The sequence below is a fragment of the Sinohyriopsis cumingii genome, chromosome 17 (assembly GCF_028554795.1).
Source record: "Sinohyriopsis cumingii isolate HCF-2022 chromosome 17, ASM2855479v2, whole genome shotgun sequence".
Taxonomy (NCBI): domain Eukaryota; kingdom Metazoa; phylum Mollusca; class Bivalvia; order Unionida; family Unionidae; genus Sinohyriopsis; species Sinohyriopsis cumingii.
In genome coordinates this window covers 18921910-18948253 of record NC_142977.1, presented here as the reverse complement: position 1 = coordinate 18948253, position 26344 = coordinate 18921910, and the positions used below count along the sequence as shown (strand labels likewise).

At 35.9% G+C, this 26344-nt stretch overlaps 2 protein-coding genes across 3 annotated transcripts in view; both read left to right on the top strand.

Moving 5' to 3' along the window:
• The first annotated feature begins 3929 nt into the window (after window positions 1-3929).
• LOC149777858 (nicotinamide N-methyltransferase-like) overlaps window positions 3930-26344 on the top strand; it is a 42145-nt gene continuing 19730 nt past the window's right edge. The window contains exon 1 of one of the 2 annotated variants that reach the window (XM_089938942.1): window positions 3930-5502. In XM_089938942.1, the coding sequence (XP_089795068.1) occupies window positions 5457-5502 (46 nt within the window). In that variant the 5' untranslated portion in view covers window positions 3930-5456. Of the gene's footprint in view, window positions 5503-19264; window positions 19567-26344 lie in introns of those variants that run through there. The other variant, XM_089938941.1, reaches the window with a different exon arrangement.
• LOC149777859 (P2X purinoceptor 7-like) lies at window positions 8517-13693 on the top strand. Its single transcript, XM_089938943.1, has 3 exons — window positions 8517-8555; window positions 9434-9588; window positions 12976-13693. The coding sequence occupies exons 2-3, from the start codon at window positions 9583-9585 to the stop codon at window positions 13231-13233; spliced, it is 264 nt and encodes an 87-aa protein (XP_089795069.1). The 5' UTR covers window positions 8517-8555; window positions 9434-9582; the 3' UTR covers window positions 13234-13693.

The window sequence follows — 26344 nt, the reverse complement described above, 5'->3', positions numbered from 1 at the left end:
ACAGCTCCAAAACTCAGCTAATCATTTAAACTGTCTGTTGATTCAAGTGATGTTGGGGTTGGAACAGTTTTGATTCAGAAAGATGGTAATAGTATTGATCATCCAGTGTGCTATTTTTCTGTAAAATTAAATAAACACCAAAGAAATTATTCAACAACCGAGAAAGAATGTTTGGCTTTGATATCGGCATTACATCATTTTGAAGTTTACCTAAATTCAGCTCCTTCTTCGATTATTGTATTTAGTGACCATAACCCCTTACTTTCATCGGCAAGATGAAAAATAAAAATCAAAGACTACTAAGGTGAAGAGGTGAAGTTTGTTGTTACAGGAATATAACCTTGACACTAGGCACATCAAGGGAAAAGAAAATTTAAAAGCAGACACACTTTCCCGTGTATAACAATATATTATTTCATGTACACTGTGTAATTTATATGAGTTAGTTTTAACCTCATGTATAATTAGTCTGAAGTAAGAAGAAAACGTTATATATAAATAATTCATTTATTTTATTAGGGGGATGGAAGTGTTATGTATATTTAATTTATTTATATCTGATTTAATATATATTTATATAATTGTTTGTCAGTTTTAAAATTTTAATTTATATTTGTAATGTAAATTTATTCTCTAGACATGATACTTTTTTTTCAGAAAATAGTTTGACCGTGACGTTTGTTTTATAAACAGCAGGTGTTGATCTAAATCCTGACCTAGTTTCAAAATTTGTAGCAACCTTAGTAAACAAGTTCTATTTTATTTTAAAAAAGATTGGTTGTTGTCGAGGTCATGATGGGACTGACGGTTTAAGATGTCAACAATTTTATTTTTATTTTTTATTTCCTTCGGTAAAATGATTGGTTTTCGTCAAGGTCACACTGGGTGTACGTGACCTTTAACAAGTAGGTAGTTTCTATAAACTTCGAAAAGACGATCACGTGACCCCTTGTTTACGTTTTTGAAGACGATATAACCTATAGGATTTCAGTTCATTTTCGGAAGTTTAAACCGAAACCGAATTTCTCTAATACTTTTTGTATGTAGTTGTGTTCTAATCTGTCAAAAGCTTTTTCTTGGTCGAAAATTACCTGTTTCATTTATGTAATCTAGTATTGTTTTTATATTTAAAATGTTACTTTGTATGTCTCTCACTTGTCCCCCGCAAGTCTGGTTAACGTTTATTATTTTTCTTAACCCACCCATTACCCGATTAGTTAAAATCCAATTTAAAATTGTTTATTTGGTGTTGAGATGAGAGATTGGTCTCCAATTTGTAACATGTTCTCTATCACCTTTCCCTTTGTAAATTGTAGCTATGACTCCTTCTCTCATTGATTTTGACATTTGCTTTTTACTTAAAAATATATTATTGTATACTGCGTTTATGATCGGCGTTTTTCAGCGTGGAGTTTTTGATAGAATTTCACCCGAGTCCGTCTTTTCCTGGTGATTTTATCTTCGTTAGTGTAGCAATATTTGTATTGATTTCTTAGTCTGAGATGACATGATCACACAGGTCACTGTGTTCTGTTGAAATCATCTCACATTTTGCATCTTTTAGATAGTTATCAATTGTATTAAATTCAATGCTTTGTGTGGTGTATAAAGATTTATAGTATGAATATATACTGCATATTATATCTGGGTTTTTTTCTGTATAAATTACATCATTTACTCTTATTTTATTATGTACGTTTCCCCTCCCTTTCTTAATTCCACTCTTTTGTAAAGACCCTGATATTTGTTGTACATTTTTGTAAATTTCCCTGCTCTAATTATCCTTCCTTGGAATTCTTCTTCTAGTTCCTATATCCTTTTTCTCAATTGTTATCTTTTTCTTCGTCGTCCATCGTTCTGCATAGAGTTATTTTAATTTGTTCTTTATCCTTTTTCAATTTTTTTGCCCTCGTCTTAGAGTAGTGGATGGCCTTTCTTTTTATTTTATTTTTAGTGTGTCTCATTCGTTTATTATATATATGTTTTCTTCATTTGTAAAAGTTACTGATTCTTCCTTTATTGTAGTTATAAATTCCAAGTCATTGGAAATTGTGTTGTTTAGTTTCCATTGTCCAGGTCCCCATTTACAAATGATCTTAATTTTGAAGTCAATAAAAAAATCATTTTATGGTCTGATAATTTAAAATCGGTTATTTTAACATTTTTGTGTATTAGTGGGTTATGGTTAGTTCCGTAAAATGGTCTATTCTACTGGCTTGCCCTTGTTTATACTCATAGGTATATTCACGTCGTAGCAAATTTAGTCTTGTATATATATATATATATATATATATATATATATATATATATATATATATATATATATATATATATATATATATATATTTATATATATGGTGCTTTTTTATTAAAGTTATCATTTCTGATTTAAAAAGCTTATCGTTTATTGTTAATTCAGTTGTTTTTTTCTATTCATCTTCTATCCAGTTAAAATCGCCGCCTATAATTAAATTTTCCATTGTGTAATTTTGCAAATATGTATACAGATTTTCGATAAATGTTTCTTACCTCTCTTTGCCGGGATATATGTGTTGATTATATACCAGTTTTGTATTTTAATATGTATTAACCTTCCTTTAAAAAAAAAATCCTCCTCATCAACAATTTCCCAGCTTATTCCCCGTTATTTTTTATTATCGTAGCCACCACCCTCTTATATCATTATTTATATAGTCATTACAAATGACAATTGAATTAAGTTTTTCTTCTAAAAGATATTTAAGTTCTAATGTGATTCCATTCAGTGTTTCTTGTAACATAATAACATCAAAGTTCATTTCTTTGGTTAGTTTTTCTGCTTTCGTTGTATCTATCCCATTGCTGTTGATCGTCGCAATTCGGAAGTTTATTCCTTCCATTTTTCCTACCCTACTAAGTGCCGCATCACTTAGTCGTCTACTAATTATATCTGTAAGTTAATTATGTTGGGTTATATTATGTATTGTGTGTTAGTGGGCTCTGGACTGTGTCTACTATTTATATTTGTAAGTTAATTATGTTGGGTTATATTATGTATTGTATGTTAGTGGGGCTGTGGACTATGTCTAGAGCCTCTTTGGATTTTTATATTTCTTCCTCAATTACTTCTTCTATTTCTGAGTCAGTGTCATTTCCGGTCTCTCTTCAGTTTTTTGCTTCTTCCCTTTCCATGTCAATTTCGTCGTGCTTTTTTTTTTTTTCTTTTTTTTTTTTTCTTTTTTTTGTTTTTGAATGTGAATCTGAATCTGTGTCGTTGTCCTTGTCATTGTTTTTGTCATTGTCTTTTGTCTGTTTTTTTATTTATTTCCTGATTAAGATCGTGGTCTTAACCGGTGGGACAACTGTATGTTGTGTCATGTAGGTTCCCCTTTCTTGTGTGCTCAGCTCAAACAGTTGCCATTTTTTGTCCTTTTACTTTTGTTTTAAATTTGTGTTCCATTTTTTCCACCGGGACCTCATTTTCCTCCTCGAGAGGGAGCCAGGAGATAAAAAATATCTCTTGTTTTGGGCTTAACCAATCTCGTGATACCGACGCCTTGAGTCCTTTAACCTCTATCTCATTTACTTCTAGCAATGGTGTTTCGTAATCTTTGAGATAGATGACAAATTTGTTCCTACCGCCATTTTAAGTTCCCTCTATCTTAACTCAAAAAAGTAAAATATAGGTGTTTGTCACAATTACAAATTCCACCATATACTCTCAGGCAATCTCTCCTCCTCCTCCTGTGACTTTCTGGAAGTTAGCTTTGTTCGTGCCTTGGCAAGGGTTTGAGTAAAATCGTAAGATGTTCCTTCTCAAGAAATAGTGTCAGAATGGCGGGTTTATATTCAAAGCGAAATATATTAGTGTAATGAAGGTTTACGAGCTATATATTATTTTACAACATCTAGTGCAGAGGTCTCAAACAAGCGGCATGTGGGCCGCATGCGGCCACTTAAGTCTTATCCTGTGTCCCGCAAAATGTTTGTCGTCACAAGGTGTCATGAGGGATAACAAATGTGATGCGGCCCTCATGCGGCCCCCGAGGCGGTTTAAGTTTGAGACCCCTGGTCTAGTGTATTGTGTATCTGCATAAAAGACGTTGAAGATGGACATATATGTGACCTGGTACCTTTTCCACTAATATGGACCGTATGTACTCGCTGTAAGTCGAGTCAAACTACTAATTATTCCCAACAAACTGCTTACACTCAAATCTGCCGGAGAATTATGTGATGGTAGATCTGGGTCTGTGCAGCTTGCAGCTGGATTCGTCTTTTACGCGAGTAACGACGGTAATCTGACTTTAAGTCATTGGGAACAGTCATCATCTGACGGGAGCTAATCACAACACGAACTAACCCAACAATGTTTATGGGAAACGAAAAAGTAGACAAAACAATCATATAATGGATGGATTTTATGGGAGGAGCACCAAAGTCATCTTAGTACATTTCGATAGATACATCTCTCTCTCTCTCTCTCTCTCTCTCTCTCTCTCTCTGACCGCTCCGGTGGTTTAGTGGTCAGAGCATCCGTCTCGCATGCGGGAGATCGGTGGTTCGAACCCCGGCCGAGTCATACCAAAGACTTATAAAAATGTAACAGATATCTACCTCGCTTCACGCTCAGCATTAAGAGGTTAGTGTTATGACTGTTAGACCTAGTGTCAGGTTAATGTGACTGGGTGGGACATGATGCTAGATGACGTCGGCATGATGCCCAGTGCTAGACATAATTATAGACTGCCACACTGCATACATCATAGCGATATGACTGAAAAAGTGTCAATGCTTTCTTGTAAAAATCCAATCACACACACACACACACACACATTTCCTCTCCCTCTCATCATCATCAGCATCAGCACAATCATCATCATTTTGTCGTTATTAGTCACTGTTGACATGTTCACGACTATGTTCTAATACATGTATTATGCAGGGAGATGGCTAATTTAAGTTGTAAGAGCTTGTGTCCACTCCCGTTGTATCATATTGTGACAATACAATATGATTAAACTAATAAACATGAATTGTACATGGGCCTGTGGCCGTGGTTACTGAATAAACATAGATGATATATGGGCCGGTGACCTTGAATAATTATAAAAGTTGTCCATTGTCTTTGTAATTGTAAAGAACGCCGGCATGTAAACGTATCTTAGAGAACTATATCGTTACTTGGACGTCAGTCTTTTTCTTCCATACATAACAATACGAAAATTATTTAAATTAGTTCATATTTTAGGGTATCCGTCATCTACATGTCCCCACTCATTTTTGGGTTGATAAAAGACACAACAGTACTTCACAGTTGCTATCAATATATTGACGTCATTATTTGTGTATCTATCATTCTATGCATTTACGTGTGACGTAATAATGTGTTACATACACGATGTAGAAAGGTTGTTGTTGTTGGGTTTAACGCCATTTTTCAGCACACGATAGGCTATACATGGCGGCCAGTAGTAATGGTGGAGGAAGAACCCGGGAGAACCCCGGAAAGAATGCAGAAAGGTAAATCGCTACATAACTGACCCCCACCCCACTCTCTCTCTCACACACACACACACACACACACACATTAATTCAACAACTTAAACAGAACGGACTCCTCACACTAATTAAATGAATTATTTGTCAGACAAATGAAAAGCGCATCAATACGTGACCGATTCTAATTTCCTGTTCTCACATAACTTGAAAAGAATTGTCTAATGTAAACAAAAAGGGTATTCTATCCATGAAAAAAGAGTTGAAAAAATAACTTATCGAAATGCAACAACACCCCCCTCCGATTCTAAATTAAATATTCACTCCTTAAAGGCACAATAGTGCAGCTGAGGGTGAATGTTCTTGCAAAAATGTTGGGACATTTATGTATATCAACTGATTAAATACTATTTAAAAGGCATTTCTGGGGTAATATCAAGTACGTAGGGGTTCTCGTTATGAAATACGAGCTCTCTGAAATCTACGTACGTAGAGTAACGAATCTATCGTCTCCATGTTGAAATCCCGCTCGGCAGTGATTGGCAGATCCCGAATGAATAAAACACATAATTCCGGTGACCGAAATTTGCATAATTACACTGGTCAACAGTGAAATCATTACTGACTTGAAAAGGCCCTAATCTGTAGTATTTTGGTGTGCCGAACACGAATATAACCGTGAAAAATTTGTATTGGCTCTCGTTTTGAAGATATTCATATACCTCATTTTCTATGTTTCACTGTGTAAATTTCTCCAGTAGGACTGCAGCAACATCCGGAATAATGATGTAACATTGCATAATACCATCATGCTCACATCATCCACAGTTGATTGCATCATTTTCTGATGCAATGCAATACTAATGCCATGCGGCTGCTGAAGTAAGTTGACGTCAGCAGTGTACTATACATGTGTAGGCCTATTATACTAATGCCAGGCGGCTGCTGAAGCTGACGTAAGCAGTGTACTATATAAAGCCCAATCAGATAGGTTCAGCATTTAAAATATTTTAGACGTTGTGCGAGACAGTTCAAGCTACTGTTACATAAAACTTATTATTTTATCCATTTACGTACAATAAAGAACAGTAATGCCTCGAAAGTGTGTTAATACCGCGGACAATTTTTGCTATATTTGTGGGGAAGTGACATTTGCCAACCAGAAGAAAAGTATCAATTCTCAAGTGAAGAAGGCATATCATCTTTACTTCGGATGCAAGGTTGGTGACCAAGACAAGCCTTGGGCTCCGCATATATGCTGTGCTACATGTACAACACAGCTTTCACAGTGGTTGAATTGCAAAAGGTCATCAATGCCGTTTGCAGTCCCAATGGTGTGGAGAGAGCCAAGCAACCACCTAAATGACTGTTACTTCTGCTTGGTTCCTCCTCTTTCCGGCGGAATAACGAAGCGAAAGAAGTCGAGAATAGTCTACCCAAACATTCCGTCTGCATTGAGACCAGTTCCACATGGTGAGGGACTTCCTATTCCAGAACCTCCAGCAGAATATTCTCTTGATTCATCTGACGAAGACAAAGGTGAGTCGACCTGTTCTTCTCCTGGTCCATCAGCATGCAGTGATCCAGATTTTCACTGTGGTGCATCATCAACCCCACACAGAATAACACAGGAAGAACTAAATGACCTGATTCGTGATTTGGACTTATCAAAGAACAAGGCAGAATTGCTAGGATCAAGACTCCAACAATGGAATCTTCTAGAAGAAGATGTCACAATTACTGCATATCGAAAGCGCCACCAGCAATTGGAGCCTTTCTTCAGAAAGGAAAGTAATCTGATATTCTGTTCCGATATTGAGGGCCTCATGAATGCTTTAAAAATCACTCATGACCCACAAGAATGGAGACTATTTGTGGACTCTTCGAAACTGAGTCTCAAGGCTGTGCTTTTGCACAATGGAAACATTCTTCCATCTATTCCAGTAGCGTATGCTGTCCACATGAAAGAGACATACGATAACTTAAGGCAGCTACTGAATTCCATTGAGTATAACAAGTACAGCTGGCACCTCTGTGGTGATTTGAAGGTAGTTGCCCTTTTAATGGGACTGCAGCAAGGATATACAAAATACATGTGTTTCTTATGCGAGTGGGATAGCCGAGCAAGGGAAATGCACTACATGAGGAAGGAATGGACTCACAGGCAGAATGTAGCCATTGGAGAGAAGAATATCCAACACCCAGCTCTGGTTGAGGCTCAGAAAATCTTGCTACCACCCCTTCACATCAAACTAGGTTTGATGAAGAACTTCGTGAAAGCCATTGACCAGACTTTGCCAGCATTCCGATACCTGCATGAAAAATTTCCTCGACTCAGCGAAGCAAAGATTAAAGAGGGAGTTTTTGTGGGTCCTCAGATTCGAGAGCTTTTCAAAGATGACCGGTTCAACAACTTGCTGGAAGGTGACGCGAAACAAGCATGGAATGCTTTTCGCCTAGTTTCTACAAACTTCCTCGGAAATGTTAGGGCAGAAAACTATAAGGAACTAGTAGAAGACATGTTGATGAAGTATAAGAAACTTGGCTGCAATATGTCTCTAAAGATTCACTTCCTTCATTCCCATTTGGATTTCTTTCCTAGCAACTGTAGTATTGTTAGTGATGAACACGGCGAACGTTTTCATCAAGATATCGCAACAATGGAACAAAGATACCAGGGAAAATGGTCCACTACAATGCTGGCTGACTACTGCTGGACACTCCTCAGAGATGCTCCCGAACAGCTGTACAAGAGACAGGCGAAGAAATCTAAGATGTAGTCAATGACTTGATTTTTTATAGGTAGGCTATTACAGTTGACCTTTTACTATTGGAATGCATTTTGTTATGTAAACATTAATTTCTTGCAGATTACAAAAAAACTAGAGCCAATTTTGCAATTTGACTGTCATATTCGTGTTCAGCACATAAAAATTGATAAGAATTGACTAATTTTATTTCAGTAACATGACTTTTGTAAAAATTTGTTGTCCAGTGTTATAGGCCACATTGTAAACACTGAAGATGATGACTTAAAACACAACCACGCTACGAGACCGCCCAAAATGTCAACAACGGTGAGTACGATCTTCTTCTGATCTCGTTTTTTTCTTCTTATCCTTTTCCTCTCTAATTTTAATTTTGAGAGAAAACAATGAAATGTATGTAGAACTACTTTTATAGTGTTATTTCAAAGTTTTTGTGGTACGAGAATAATTTAAATCGACGTGCTCTGTACAGTATTGCAAAAACCCACAGGTACTCACTTTATTTCTTGCCCAGTAGAATTCGTACTCCCTCACGTCCCCACCACTCACTTTTATAAATGAAAAGCATCAGGCATATTTAAAAATGCTCAAAATTGAGTATTTTCATTAATCTATTTATAAATTCTAACCAGATTGTCACCAGTGGACACCTAACACCCATTTTTCTGACGTTTCAAACAAAGCGGAAAAGAATTTGTGTGCTTCTCCAAGTTAATACTTTACATACACAAGGTTTTAAATAAGCTTTTTGTTTTTAAATCTGCGACTAGAATATGGAATCCAGGTTGAAAACTCATGGCCAGATCATAAAAAAGTACGCACACACAAACGTACAGTCACTTGTCAGCTTAAGTTTGACCACATTTTTATTCTTGCACATGTTTATTGGGTATTGTGCACACTGAGTAAATAGACACATAGACTTTGCTTTGGTGCCCATTCGAGGAAAGTAGGGGCCCTTTTTAAATTTTGGATCCCCACCCCACCCAACACTTGACCTGATCCAGCCCAAAAAAACTACCATCAAATCACAACCTCTCATGTATTAATTTCTGATCCAAAGTTAGCACTATATTCCAATAAGTTTGATAAGTAATCATGAATAAGTTGTCAAATTATGAAATACTTTTACATATTAAAATTCATTAGATAGACTTAAATCAGCTCACTTTCAAGCTCAGTTCTAGAACGACCTTTAAGAGGAAGAGGGAGAGGAAGGATGAGGCATGGAGCAAGAAGTTGAAAAACCAGATGGGGGAGAGGAGGAAGACATGCTGTGCAGCCTAAAATCTGAGCTGAACAAGCTCTACACATAGTTCAGACAAGGCAGACAAGAATGAGGGTAATTGTTTATTTATATCTTGCAAAACAATTATTGATAGATATTGAAAAATGTTTGGTACTAAGTAACTTGGCAAAGACTCTAATATCTATGTCAGTAGTGTTTTGCACAACTTAGAAAATGCATACTTGTATTAAAGGATTAGTTATTTTACCAAACAATGTATGTTTAAACTGCTTTACTTTTTGTTGCTACTCAACACCCAACCCCAATATGATTTGATAAAGGAAGACTATGCACAGATACCATAGAAAATACAGAGGCCACCTCATTTATATGGCCACCTTATATGATACCAAAATGGTAAAAGTATTATGGAGACAATCTCACAGAGTACCCCATTGCATGATGAAATACATATAATTGATATGAAACTAAATACAAAAGGTTTGAACATGGGTCACTTAAATGTACAAGGTATAGTGGAAAAAAATAGAACAGATTAAGTTAATGTTGTCTTCTAAGGAAAATAATATGCATGTTTTAGAACTCACTGAAACCAAATTAAATGCTAGCCACAATGATAATCTATTTCACTGTCAAGGCTACAATAAACCATTATGCAGGGACAGAGAGACAGCGGGGGGGGGGGGTATTGTATACATTACAAGATGTAAATGCAGAAAGGTGACCTGACTTGGGGTCACATGAAATTGAGAATATTTGGGTGGAAATTTCTCAAAATAATGCAGAATCATTTCTAGTTGGTTTCATTTATAGGTCACCTTCCTCCAAAGCAATTTGGAATGATAACACTATGAAACAAATAGAAAATGTTCATGCACAGGAGAAAGAAACAAATATATTCAGCAGTGTAAATAAGGACCTACTCAATACTCAAATAAGGAGTAACTGGATAGAATTTTTTGAATCATTAGGCCTAGTCCAGCTGGTAAATGAGCCCACAAGTGTAACAGAAATATCAAGCACTCTTATTGATCACATTTATACCAACCTACCAAACAATGTGGCTTATGTTAATGTACCGAATGTTGGTCTTAGTGACCACTATCCTACTTTTTTGACAACGAAGGTTAAATGCAACAGAAATAGGAAAAATACACACAAAACTATCACTTACAGATCTTTCCAAAATTGAAGTAAATAACAATTTTAAGATGACCTATATAAAGTTCCATGGAATATTATCCAAAATTGTGATGACATATGTGAAGCTCTAAAAGTGTGGACTGATTTATGAATGTAGTCTCTAAGCATGCACCACTAAAAGTACATTGAGTAAAGTATGAAATCCAACCTAACTGATTTACTACTGAAATTCTAGATGCTATGAAGACACAAGACCAATTGAAGGCTATGGGAAACCATGCACAATATCAAGTATGGGGAAATAACATAACAAGTATGATTGAAAAGGCTAAAAAAAACTTTTTATCAATCAATGCTTGAAAACCCAAAGAGCAACACAAACTCCATTTCGAAAGTCTTCAGTGAACTCATTGGGGTAACACACAAAAATCAGACAAATAAAATTCACTCACTTCTGGTAAATGACACAAAAGTCACTGATGACACTGACATTGCAAATGTTTTGAGTGATTTTTTTTCACTAAAGTTACCACTAAGTTAAAAGAACCAGTGATAGAAAACAACTATAATGGACTGAAAAATCCCTAAGGAGGTATGTTTCTCTATCCCACAGGTATAAAAAACTGCTAAAAAATGTCTCAGTAAACTTGATATCAAGAAAGCTACAGGACTTGATCAGATTGGTCCACCACTCATTAAAACTTCTGCCTCAGCTATTTCAGATAGCATAACATTCATAATCAATTTAAATATTGCAACCTCATCTGTCCCCAAAATATGGAAAACTGCAAAAGTAATGCCTATGCACAAATCTGGTTCTAAGAATGATGCTGATAACTACCAGCCAATTTCAATACAACCAAAACTTGTCAAAATTGATTGAAAAACATGTCCATGATTCGTTCATGTCATATTTAACGAAACAGTTGCTGTTACACCCTATTCAGTCAGGCTTTAGACAGAAACATTCATGTGAGACAGACTTGATCTCTCTAACTGATAAATGGCTTCAACCACTTGATCAAAGTTGAATAATAGGATCTCTATTTGTAGATTTCAGGAAAGTTTATGGGTTGGTGTACATGAAATTCTTTTAAGAAACTGAAAATCAACCAATGTGATGAAAGCACAATTAGATGGTTTACTTCAAACTTAAGTGAGAGAACACAACATGTTTATATAAATAATGTTCTGTCGGAACCTGGAACAATTAGATATGGAGTACCACAAGGTTCAATTTTAGGTCCATTACTTTTGATACTATTTATTAATGGCCTACCACTTTTCACTAAGGGACTCAATTTCATCTACAGATCTCTATGCAGATGACACAACATTGTCAGACATCCAAAACACAAAGCACAAACTATAAATTTATTTACAGGATGCCCTAAACAAACTGGACAACTGGTGCACATGCAATGGCATAGTGGTAAATAGTTGAAGAACTAAAATATTACTTATCTCAACATGGCAAAAAAGAACAAATCTTGGTAGTGATGAACTATGTCTGACATGGAAGGATACAAATTTGCAAATTGTTTGTCATGATAGACTACTTGGTGTTTTGGTAGATAATAACCTATCATGGACTGAACATGTCAGTAAAAAAGTTAATTCAAGTTTATGGCTTTTCAGTAGGATAAGGTACAGAAAACCTCTTTCTGTATACAGGATATGTGTAGCACATGCCTATGAATGTACAACTTGCACTTTGTACCAATAAAATCAAAATAATGCACCAATTTACAAACAGAATTAAAACTTTGATAGTTACTCTTACAATACAACATTTACAATGAATTCCATTTCCAAGGTGGACTCTCAAAGATTGATAATTGATGTACAAACATGATTGTTGTAAATGTTATTTCTTTGCAACCACTGTGAAAGAATTTTAAAATTGTAAGCCGTCCAAAAACAGACATGCATGCAAATGATAAGGACTTTGTTTTAATTTACAACTGATATTCATCGAGTAGATTCTTTTCATTACCTGATTTCAAAGTGGGTACCTCACTATACTAAACAAATCTAAGCTGCAATCAGCCATTCCTATTTGATCCCAATGCAGGAGTCTCTGACTTCTAGAAATGCTCCCCAAAAACTTTGAGCTGTCCATCTTAACACAAACTATCAGTTCTAGTTGCGATGGAACTGTCAGTGTTCATGTCAAAATAAAAACCATGTGCAGTTTTGATCCACGTGTATTTCACAGTGGAATTTGCTGATCGAAGATGAATAACATTTGAATAAGCACATGTTCCTATTATTTCTAAAAAAAATTATTTTTTTACATTTTAGAAATAGCATAATACAATTGGAATAATTTTTCAGATTTTTCAAGATCTAATCCTTGATGAGGATGTACTTGCCTTGTCCAGAATGTACAGACAAAATGTTCTTGTCCTCAACAATAAAGTTGACTTGATGAGTGCCAACAGTCATGCTACCTATAGGCAGTTCATACTATGGCAACATGGAAGGCTGGGGTCTGGACAGAGACATGTAATTCCCTCTTGCTGTTTCTGGCAGATACATGACAAATATCCAGATGTACAATACACTGGCTTCATCCCCTCTAGGCTTGCATGAACTTAAACACTTCCTTGCATGTATGAGTTTGCATATAAATGAATACAATTGATTTTATTCATTGTTTTCTAATAAATGCACATAATATTGCATCAAACAATAATGCTTTCAGATTTTTTTTAACACCAGTCTATTTCTACCTATAAACAATGTGGGCACGAAGATCATAAATAATCAATATAAAATGTTTTCAGCAACTGCAGATAAAATATTATACATTATTTTATTTTCAACTACTGATATTTCAGGATATTATATAAAGTGTAACCTGCCTTAGCTGACACCTCCATATATCAGGCATTGTTTCATATTTTACATAATTAAAATTGAGAAATCTCCTTCACCACACCAAAATTAGAGTTGATGGTGGTTCTTGAGGTGCCAGGTTTCTACAAATTCTACTGGGATCATCTTCCTTTAGTTCTCTTCTCCTCTGCATACCCTGCTTTCCCTCAAGTTGACAGATGAGGGCTTTCTTTATAAGCTCCCTGATGTGGGGATGTTTTCTTTTCCTTGCAAGGGTAGATGGACCATCTGCCGCTTTTTTTGCTGTAACATCGATGCCTGTTTTAAAGAAAATTTTATTTTCTTAACATGTGTGACAAGCATCCCCCATATTAACCTTTTACCCAATATTAGAGCCTTATGATCAGTTCCCAAGAAGGAGTTGTTGAGGGGTTGTTTTTGTTCTTATTTGTTCTATCCACAAAATACTATGTGAGACAGGATGCATTTTTGCCCATTCCTTCAGAAAGCAACATGTTTTCATGAACAGGTATTAGCTAGTAATCATCCTGATGACAGCATCTACCCCAAACGTCCTGAGGATATTCCATAAACCCCATATATCCTTAATAAAGTGTGTCAGTCCCCTGGGAAAGTGCTATACATATCACTGGATCTAATTATTAGACTTGCATTGCTCAAATCAAAATAAATATCCACTAGAATGATAACAATACTAATTACAAGATCTGTATGCATGAAAATATTAAGATTCCTTACCACAAATATAAATGTGTGCCGATTGTTGCAAAATGACTTGTATCTAATACAAAGTTTTCATGACTTGTACATGTAAATAATACTCCATTCGTCTGATCTCCAGGCAGGGATCATAATGCACAATCAATGTATAAAATTATTTCTAATGTCCTGTAGTGAAACAAGCTTACACTATTTCCCCTTCTTTGTTTCTCATTACACCTCAGCCACTATGGATATTGTGATCCAAAGCAGCTAGCTCATTCTTAATCCTTTACACAGGAGGGATGTATGAAAATCTCTTGGCACTGTACATCATGATCTGCTGATGAAAAACTTCAAGCTCAGCAGTGCTTCTGCAATTATCAAAAACATGTATCTTGTAACATGTGTTATTTGTAATCTGCTAACAGATTAATACAATTATTAAACAATCATTACTGTTGGTAATTTTTGCATACATAAGATCTTTACTGAAGTGTTTATTGATAGAGTGTCATGGAATTGTTTATACCTGATGTGCATGTATTATACCTGAAATTACCAAAGACTTGAGAAGGAGAGTCACTATACATGTATCATGTGCACACATCTTATGAATTCTAACTTATTCAGATCTTCAAATGGTAAATATATACAGTAATTTATTATTTAGTTGAGAATAAAAATATTTAAAGTGTTTTTCACATTTTTCTTTTAAATGCCATGCAATTGTTGCAATCCTGAAATGGCATACCTGAAATTTAAGTAATACTCCACTGTTTAGGAACCTTTGGTCCAAGAGCACCTGTGCCAAGGTTTTCAGCACTTTGGCTTTCTTACTGGGATCATCTTCATCAGGCCAAGGCTTTGTCAGCTCTTCATTCTCCAGGTAAGGTTCATGAAGACATTTATTAATGCCTTGGCCATGTGAGAGGATCTACTCATGTGTATTGGTGATGTGATTTAGGACACTCCTCAAGATACTCTGAAAGAATGCCACAATCAATACCTTTAGCACCTAAAGCTCGTCTCTTTTGTCATGGTGACCCCATATTGATAAGACAACTTGATTTATATCATAAAGAGAAAGCTACATTGTAGAACTGGCTACTAGTTAGCGTAGCAGGATTCAAGCTTTCCTCAGATCATTGTTCCTTCAATATTCCACATTACTCTGACATTTCAAATAAATTACTTTTAATAAACTACATACCTAGAAGATTTGGTAATGAATATATATGGATAAAAAATACATCAAAAGAAATCAGAAGATAAGGATTATGCACTGTAATTTTGATTTCATGCAAAAGTATACGATAGCAAATGTTTACATATATGTTTCAAATAAAAGAACTGAAAACTCACAAAAATTGTCCATAGCTGCTAGCAGTCTTGCATGAAAACCAAAACTGGTTCAAGTCTTGGGACCATTGTAATAAATCCATATTATCCATTTGTTTGGCAACCTTGAAAAGTAGGTAGATAAAATAAAGTTAAAAATGCATGAAAGAGCAATCATTAAAACAGAAACAGCTTTTCAATTCCAAAAGTTTTATAACAGTAAAGAGTGAAAACCAACAAGTCATTTAATTCCCAAGAATAAAAAATGAAATTTAAAAAGAACTTACAGTACTGTAAATTAAATCCCAAATAAGTTATATCACCAGTCCTAATGAATAAAGTTCTAATGAACTGCCAGTGGTTTCCAAAAACAAACTTCAACTGTTATCTCAGTATTTTGTTTTTAAATTAAATATGTCTTATGTGCATTCATCATGAGCTAAGTGGATAGATGGGAAGAGGGTGTTAGCAAGAACTGCGTGTGGGCCATAGATACATGTATAAATGGGAAACGGCATAAAGAAAGCATATGAGGCATGTAGACACAATTTCAATATACAATCACTGGTCCTCTAAGTATTGAGTGGGGAAAAAAAACAGCTGTGATTATTGGGTTAGCCAGCACAGTATACTGGAACTTTTTTGCATAACCAAAACAATGACAGTTCAAATTATGCCTTTTTCTATGCATCAAGTGGCACAGTTGAAATACCCAACCCCACTTCTGAGAAAGCGAAAGTCAAGGTTTTTCTCGAACTCAAACTAGGAAAAGCATGAAGTGGGAACTCAACCTGCTGGCAGTTATAATAATGTCCTTTATCAGACAGCATTGCATTTGTTACATCATTGTTTTCAGCAGAATGACAATTGTAAGACAACCCCCACCCAAACACAAAAAAAAAATCTGCAAGAAACTTGTCATTTTTACCTTCCTGATTTAATAGCAAATACTTCAGATACTGAAGGTGTCTTCATTCTCTCAGTATGTTGCAAAAGCACTTGGCCAGGTGTTGATGTGAAGCATGAAAATGTACTGGCCATCGGTTCTGTATGCTTGGGTTCATCTTTTGCTATATTCTTTGTAACTTTTGTAACTTAAAATATGAATTAAATATTCATTTGTATTATAAGTTATGTTTTAAATCTGTTTCTTTGTGCACTGTGTTAAACACTTAGAACTGAAATACTTCATTTAAGCAAGAATACATAATAATAGATCTAAAAAAACTTCACATCAATAAAACTAACTTGACTGCAGCTCAAAACTTTAACTGATAACAATCTGCCAGCCATATATTCTGGTAGCACTACAACATCCTTTCCTATCATGACTAGATATCCTTTTGTAATTGTAGTCAATAGAGTGCTTTATAATAGATTTACTAGTAGCTGAAAGATGTACAATAAAATCTTATTATTTGTTCCATCACGTTTACATGATAAGGTTATTAAACTTTTACGCAAGTTATGTCAGGGATCGTCCTGGGCTTCGCCAATGTCGCAAATTGCGATTTTTTTTCCTTATTGGCGACAAAAATATCCCATCTGGCGATTTTTTTGGCGACATACTTTTTGGTTATTTAATTTGTACATACAATCATGGATTTGGACTGAATAAATTTAAAGCCAGAACGAAAGGAAGCCATAAACTTGACTAAGCAATGCATTGGAATCAATCTGTTACACAAACGATCCTTTGTTCTTATTGACAACCCTATCTTTACAGTGCATTGTTACATCATAATCTGCTTATGCTGACATCTGGGCTGAGTACTGTATGCTGCGATACAGTCAATCATGCTACCGCACTATACTTACAACTGACCGACTTCTGAAGACGCGAATAGAACAGATACAATTTTGTATGGCTAATCCTTCTGTTTTTTTTTTTTTATACATATACCAATACAATAGTTTTGCTGAACCTTCATAGAAAACTGATAACCTTTGAAGTACCGACTACTGTGTATAAATACAAAGCAAATGGAAAAAATCTCAATCACAATTACATCTGTCGCCAGTGCAGCATTTTACTCATTGATCTTTTTCTTTTGTCATCAGTCCCGTGTTACGGCTGCAGAGACTTAAACTCCGCAACAAGAAATAGCAACAAAAAAAAACAAAACAGTTTTGCATAATTAATAATAATTATTTATTTCTCAAAATACAGGAGTGAAAGAATCCCTAAATTGGGTGTGAATTTACGCTTATATATACGGTCCTATATTGCCAGGTGTTGACTCGTGTAAGTTTCATTCGTGGGAATGGAGATCCTATTTTTCTTGTCGAGAAAATTTATACAGCATTCAGTGATCATTCTTGGGATTTAGGAAGCAATTCGCTACAAGCTTTGTGAAGCTAGCCATAAGGGGAGGGGGGGGGGGGCTGCTGAGAGACTACTGGTGTCACCTGTCAGCACTGAGGACTGTGAACGTGGATTCAGTAAGATGAACCTCATAAAAACTGACATCAGAAATAAGCTCTGCATCTCATCTCTCGAGAATTTAATGAGAATCAGCATGTACAGATGTGAAAAATTAGACTTTGAAACTGCATTCAACAAGTGGGCAGCCCTAAAATCGCGACGGATCTTCATGTAACACTTTGTAACATTTTGTTAATGCTTGTTGTAATTAAAGTATTAACTAATCCATCTTTTGTAATTTTCATTGCCTGTTACATTAATAGACTAAATTAACACTTGGAAAAATGTACACTACTTTTTTTGGCGACACTTTTTGAAAATTGGCGACAAAATATTGAGGTTGGCGATTATTTTGGCGACAGCTTTTTAAAAGCCAGGACCATCCCTGTATGTGCATGTCACATTAACCTAAGGGGGTGTGTGAGAGAGAGAGAGAGAGAGGGATATATATATGATATAAATAATGATAACGTTTGTAAATGTATCTAAGTTCCCTCGCCGAATTTTAAAAAAAAAAAAAAAAAAAAACTGTCTCACGAAGATAATTGACAGGTGTACAAAGACCTTTATGAGCACGCTGTTATAAAAAATAAATAATATATTCCACCCCAACATACAATACACAATATGCAGTCACCGAGTGAAATATTGATCAGCCGATCACATCTATTTTGGGCATATTACAAAGCAAGTCCTTGTGCAAACATTGTATTAATAAAACAGTGTGCTTTCAAACATACAGTAGGAACACGATATTGAAAAATGGAGAACACTTATACATAGACATCACAGTCACTTGATTCTGGGGAAACTAATCCGTATCACCATATAACACATACATTGGCTTACCTGTCCAACAACAACTTCGCCATTTCAGTGTCTGATGCCAGTCCTAACTCTTACAACAATGCTCTCCATCGAACAAACTGGTCCCCAAGATGAATCCTTGATAAGCCCCGTTCGTTTTCACAGACAGTTTTTCGACGTTTCTTCTCGGAAAGCGATAAGCGCGGGCGACCTTTACGTTTTTGACTCTCACGTGTGTCCGCCATTTTTGTTTATAACAGATATTTAAATTGTAACCACGTGACTCATAACCCGCCCACTGGACGAAGATGACGTTTACTTTTTGTGGTCACGTGACGCTTCCGTAACAGTTCGTGATCTACACGTTTCAATTAAAGCGGGCCCCCACAAAAATTCATTTTCTCTCGTTTATTTATCAATTGCCCAATTTAATCTTCTCAAACTCTAGGTTATTTTGAATTATTTTAGCTTATAAGTCGATACATTTCACTAGTTACATGATCTGTAACATTCACACAATTACCGACACTCTGCACTATTGTGCCTTTAAGCTGCTTTGGGTCGTACATTGCCCCACATACAATCTCTGACACAGTAGTTTGTGCCGTGTGCACATGACAATTGTTTGTGATAATCAACAAGAAATATGTCTGATGAGACAGTTTTAACCACTCACAGAGATGTGGCATTCGACCCAGAGACATACGTTACCACGCATTACAGCAGAGTTGCAGGCGAGAAAGGAGATATGCTAACGTTCTTTCTGGACGGCCTCAAGAATGCCTTCAAATCAGGTAATGTATATTGTTTATTCCATCAAGTAAAACGAGTTCGTCTACTGCATTTGACGATATGGGGAACGTCACCCATGGAGTTATACATTGTAATGAAAGTCTTCATGTTTTAGCCGATTTATTATTCAGTGTCTTACCTTCCAAAATACTAAATCCTAATGTACATCCAAAGTTATAATATCTCGTCTTCAGCAGCAGAGAGGGTGAACAGACCACTTAAGGGAAGGGTCACCCTTGTGTTTAGACCAAAAAAATAGTGACCCTTCATAGAGATCAATACCACGTCTACGATTATTGTTTGTCCCAAACAGAATTGTAGACGAACCCTCTCTGCTGCTATCAATATTGGGAATCATTATCTGAATCATGGGAATCTTTTGTTTTGTTCTTCAAGTAATATTCAAGTTCTGATGGTGGTTTTTCTATTTTTGGATTTATGTTCTTTCTTTTTCTGTAATAGTTCATCAAACTTCTGTATCGATCTCCACCGCAATTTTTGCAAATCTGATATAATCCTCTAACGCCGTTGTTACATCCAACACATCTTCGTGAACCAGCATGAGGATTTTTCTTTAAAATATAATTATGTTTTTTACAATATTCTCCACGATACCTTTTGTTGCATTTATTTGTTGTTCCTTGAATTAACCACGCACAGTTGTTCATTATATGAATGATATCTGTTTAATTAAATTTATTAATTTATCCAAATATTTTATCAAGACCCACACGATATCTTGTTCTAGGATCATGTAAATTTATTGTTATAAATCCATGCGGAGTAGCTTGCGCTCGTGAAAAGAAATTTCTGAATTTAATTATATCCATGTCACCGCTGCACCAAGTTTGATGAATATTTCGCAGCGTGTTTGTGTCTACGCCATTAAACACAACTAAAATATTACAATTGTTCCTGATTACTTTTGGTATTTGTGTATATCGCTGAGTAACATAGATCACATCTGTATTTTTATGTCTGCCGCGAGAAAATATTCTGGCTGGATTTGATTGTTTATCTAGCATCACATCATCATACACAACTAAATTATTAATAAATCCGTCTAAAAAATCAACGGACGGTGCTTCATCAATATCTGTTATAAACTCTATAACATCATTATCTTCGTCCAGTAATCGCGCGTTTTCGTTAAAATCTTTTAATACTTCATAACATCGTTGATCATCAGCGGATGGTGCTACCAAATATAATTTATCCCATTTCAACCATCTCATTATCAGATTAAGTAATAACTGCGTCTTACCCGATCCAGATGGTCCTATGATAATCATTCTGATGGAATTAGGTAGCGCAGGATGATGCTTAACAGGTTCTCGCTGCCGAGTTGCTGAGAAATCAATTATATCCATATATATTATAACATGAATTTATATTGTTTACGCTGTAGAGTTAAAACTCCGACTACTGATTTAGCTACAGTTATAACAAAAAATAAAAAAATAGCGTATGGTGGAAAATGTTCTGTGTGCGGTAGAAAGAAATTTTCGTTTTTACCTAATAAGCGCGGTGGCGATATTGCTAATTTGATGTCAAAGTTTCCGGGTACTCCATGGGCTAAATACCCAAGAGAAAAACATCTACCAGGATATAGTTATTGCGGTCCTGGTACTCGATTCGATATCAGGCTCGATAATCAAGATCAACCAAAACTAGGCGAGGAACCAGTAAACGCTATTGATCGAGCTTGTCACGTTCATGATGTGGCTTATAAAAATAAAGATCTACAACATAGGCATATTGCAGATGTGAAATTAATTCACGCGTTAAATTCCATAAAAAATAAAAATATCAGAGAATCATTAGCTAATGGGCTAGTAAGATCCGCGATGAAAAGTAAATTAGCGTTTGGGGCTGGTAATTAATAATGGAATTAATTTATTATTCACCAAGAGGATATTGGAGAGGCAAAGCAGCAATTGGTAAACTCGCTGATGCAGCAGCGGTTAAACATTCTACTGCTAGCGCGTGGTTATCCAAACAGGCAATATGGCAAATTTATCTACCACCACCGAAACGAATTCAGTACGCGTATTTCGATGTTAGTGTTCCTAATGAAGTTCATAAAGCAGATATTCTGTTTTTACCACATGATACTGTGCGTGGAAAAACGTACAAGTACGCGTTAACTGTAGTTGATGTTGCAAGTAGATATAAAGAGGCAGAACCGCTATCAATGAAAACATCATCTGAAGTAGCAGATGCGTTTGAACGAATTTATCAACGAGGTGGTGGACCACAAAGTGGTCTACGATGGCCACAGCTGCTACAGGTTGATCCTGGTAAGGAATTTCTTGGTCCAGTATCATCGTTGATGAAACGACATAATACCAAAATACGACGAGGTCATACTTCAATTCAGCGTGATCAGGCAATTGTTGAGCGATTTAATCGAACACTTGCTGAGCGGTTATTTGGATATCAATACGCGAAGGAATTTATTCAAGATAAAAGATCTCGCGAATGGGTTGCAAGATTACCAAGCGTGATAGTTGTATTAAATAGCGAGATCACACGAACAACCAACATGAAACCCATTAGCGCAGTCACAAAAAAAAAAATATACCAACACAACGAAAAGGTACTGAAAAACAAAAAATATTGGGTGATGTTACAGTTAGATATTTATATGAACCGGGTGAACTTGAAGGTGGTAGCGCGAGAGCGACTGATCCTATTTGGAGTGTTACCACACACAAAATATCCACCGTGACAAGATCGCCAGGTAGACCTGCAATCTACAGATTAGATTCGGCTGCTCCTCAACGTGGATTTGTACGTGAGCAACTACAAATAATTCCCACGGATACACAATTACCACCGCGATCACTTAACTAGCACTAGCGCCAAGGGTGCCTGCACCCCGACGTCGATTACACTCAAGACAGGTCAACGTGGTATTTTCTCGTGTATGACCGCGACTATTATCTTTTCTGTCTACGGTAAATTGTCTTGAATCATTACTCGAATACCGCCATAACATTATACAATTGCAACTTGCGCAATGATTATTCTGCTGCTGTTTTAACTCAATAATAAATTCAACATCAAGATCAAAGTCGCGTTTATTTTTTTTATCAGATTGTTTGTATCCGATTAATTTTCTTCTTATTATATCATCATCAATGACGTTAAATTTATTAACGATTTCAGGAATTATAATTCTACGTAATTGAGATATATTTCTGACCCTCGATACCGCTAAATAGATTAAATTTGACCACTCGATGTGATCGTCTACAATCCAGACTCGTGTGTCAGAAATAGTTAATCCCTGAGACGAGTGGATCGTCATAGCGTATCCCAACACCCATAGAGATTTGTCAGCGTGTAATGCATCTTCGACCACACTGATATCAACGGCGACAATATCATTTAATACGAGATTTTGATTCTCAGTCTGTCCTGGAATATCAACATTAATATTCTGTTTTCGTGTATCTGATGGTCTGTAACATAACGGTACGGGTAATTCTGAATATTTTTCTTTATGCAGCTGAAATAACTGCTGCTGTAAATCGTCTCTGATTATTTTTCTGCTTGCTACGATCAAATCGTTGGGTCTCCATAAATTTAACAAATCACTCATTGAGGTCTCTGAGATTACTCGGCGTATTATTTCACACTGAATTTTGTTTGATTGTAATCTGATTAATTTTTTAAATTCCTTTAAATTTGCATCGAGAGCTCTATGATCATCATCTATTTCTTCGTAATAATCAACGAAATTTTTTAACCAATCATGTGGAGATGGTCCAACAAAAGGCGGTGGTTGACCATGATCGCCACACACCACCACAGCGGTGTTTTTCGTCAACAACCAATCAAGAAACATTTTTAATGTATCCAATGACACCGTACATATCTCGTCCCAAATAATTATTTTAGGTATATACTTTTCTCCCATTCGTTCAGGAGTCCATGTATCTCCGCGCCACCGAAAGAAACTATGACACGTACACGATTGTACTTGCCGTTGTTTCATCTCGCGTGCAAGTCTATGTGTGGGTGTCAGCACGATCATATCTGAATTTCTAAAAACATTAATCGCTCGAGTCGTTTTGCCGCATCCACCAGGTCCATTGAGATATAATGTCTTATATCTAGTTATTGGATCACTCAACGATGATGCTTTCGACATTTCTGATATTTTATTGCACTTACGATAAAAATGTCTCAACGGAACATCTGCTGAATCTGTATAGTTGTGTAATATTTCCTTTTTTATTCTCCACGAACTCCATCGTTCATCATTACTTGTAAATTTCATAACAGACTCTAAATATTTACTCGAAATATAAAACGCATCTGTTGCGACTCTGACTGCGGCCTCAGGAAATCTATTAATCATCGATAATAAATTTATGGAAACATAAGCCAACATGGAAGATCTTAGATGAGTATACTGTGGGAAGATATCATTTATATAACTAACGATCGTACCCAATTTTGTTTCGTCGGATAAATAAACACTTTCTCGATTTACAAATATATTTCTCGCTGTTGTATCAGCGATTATAAAATCGTACTCGGCATCATCTAAAATTAATCGTGTGTGATGTCTTTTATGATCATATGCACCACCCTGAGTAAATTTACCTATAATTTTTCTACCGAGATCTTTTGCGTTTTTGGGTTTAATCTCGAGAATTTTAGGAGCTTCTTTGATAATATCATCTTCGGAAACATCAGGACATTTTTCCTTAAACTCGCTAATAACTTCATCAGCACTGATAGAATCTGGCATGGGCAACCAAACTTCGGTCTGCGCGTGATATGATATAATTGCCTCACTAACCACCAGCGATGTCAGTGCCTCACAATCTAGCAAATATCGTAATAAAACTATAGGCGCCCAACGTTTTTCACAAAAATGTCGACCAAACCAAACATAACAAATCTTGTGAAGATTTTCCTTAAGCTCAAATGATTCAACACAAGCGAATCCAGTCAGATCAAAATCAGGTAATGGTCCATTAATTGCCACTCGCGTCATCTCGTTTGTAGGGTGACCGAATCTGTTAAAGTATACAGAACAATCTCCGTATCCTAGAAAACTTCCTGGATAACATGGAACCATATCAACCGAAATAACAACGTTGTAATTATATTTGGTATTCCACAATCCGCCATGTCCGTATTCGACGCAACTTGCGCGTACATCTTCAAGTAAATCAAATCGTGTTGGTTTCCATGAATTTCTTTCTCTAGCGAAATGAGCCACAACAGATGGAACGGTAAAGCAATTAGTTAGTAATTTGTCAGTATTTTCCGCAGAGTGCTTGCACTCTAAAAACTTCTCCGCGAGATTTTTCATCTCGTCGTGGAGAGATTCTGTGCGATATATTTCACCGTTTGGTCTAACAAACTGATCAAATCCACCCTCCTCATTACTTTTAAATAACCATACCGATGCAGGATCGTTTTTACTTATTTCGTTGATAAAATCAAACATATCTGCCCCCATATCTGGGGGGTAAAATCTAACAGTTCGATCACTTGGAAATATTGTTACTGCGTTGTTCCATGCGTGCGCGTTATGATCGATAATATTTATTGAAGCTCCTTTTGATTTATATTTTGATTCGTACAGTACTTCTCCCGTTATTGTCGCTACGGTTATTGGAAATTTTAATAGTTTTCCTAACTCAGCAACATCTTTTATTGTAGCACCGGTATCCTTAACTGAATCAGCCCACGAGTTTATTTTTTTACGTCTTAAATCAGTTAATCCATTTCCACGCATCGCGTTTGTAAAGTGTTCTATTACTCGCTCGGCTACACAATTTAACCTTGAAAATTTCATGGGTGTCAGTTTATCAACGTTGGGTTTTTTATTTATCTCATAGATTCCATAAAAAAACAGCTGTTACAGGATACGCTCGCTCATAATACAGTTTGTCAATACCCGTCAATAGACCCGGTCTGGAATGTTTACTTAATATGGCGATCTTATTATTGCCAAGGACATGATCATATTTGTCACGGATAATCCAACTACCTGTTTCTGTTAATACAATAAATTTTACTCTGTAGAAATATTTTTGATTGCTCTCATACGCAGCGATGTAGTTAATGATAGTTGCCGCTCGCTTGTCATTGATTGTGGCGTCCTTGATAGTATTGCGTATAATCTTGAACGTTGACCATGTATGAGATGCACCATCCGCGTAAAATTCTTTCTTGGCGTCGTGAATTTTATTGATCAAACTTTTATTTTTCGGATCAACCAGATCTCGTACTGGCAAGTGTGGAGATAATCTGTCGAGGTTGAATTTATATTTAACAGGCCTAGTTTGGGATAATCTCTCAAACTCATTCATATAATTAAAACAAATATTTAAATAAAGAAAATTATATGTATACAATGTCTCAATGCAAATGGTTGATGATCGGCTCAGTAAATCGATGCAACAAATCCTGCAGAAAGGAATTTTGTTGGATGCACTCACAAAGTATACGACGAGGAAGTCTAGGACCAATACCGTGTCTGCGATGTGGTATTGGAGTGCGAGGAAAAACAGAATTATGTGGAAAGTGCGGTGGAAAACGGTTCAGAGAACTTAAAAGATATTATGACAAAAAAATTAATAATAGTGAAAACGCTATAAAATCCGTGGGAGATTATATATCAAGATTTCAGACAAACAATGATTTAAACAAATAACATTATTGCATATATGGAGCAAAATATATTTGTCCCACATCCCACAATAACAAACTATGAATCAGATCGTAATGGCATGATCAGACACTGCAGGT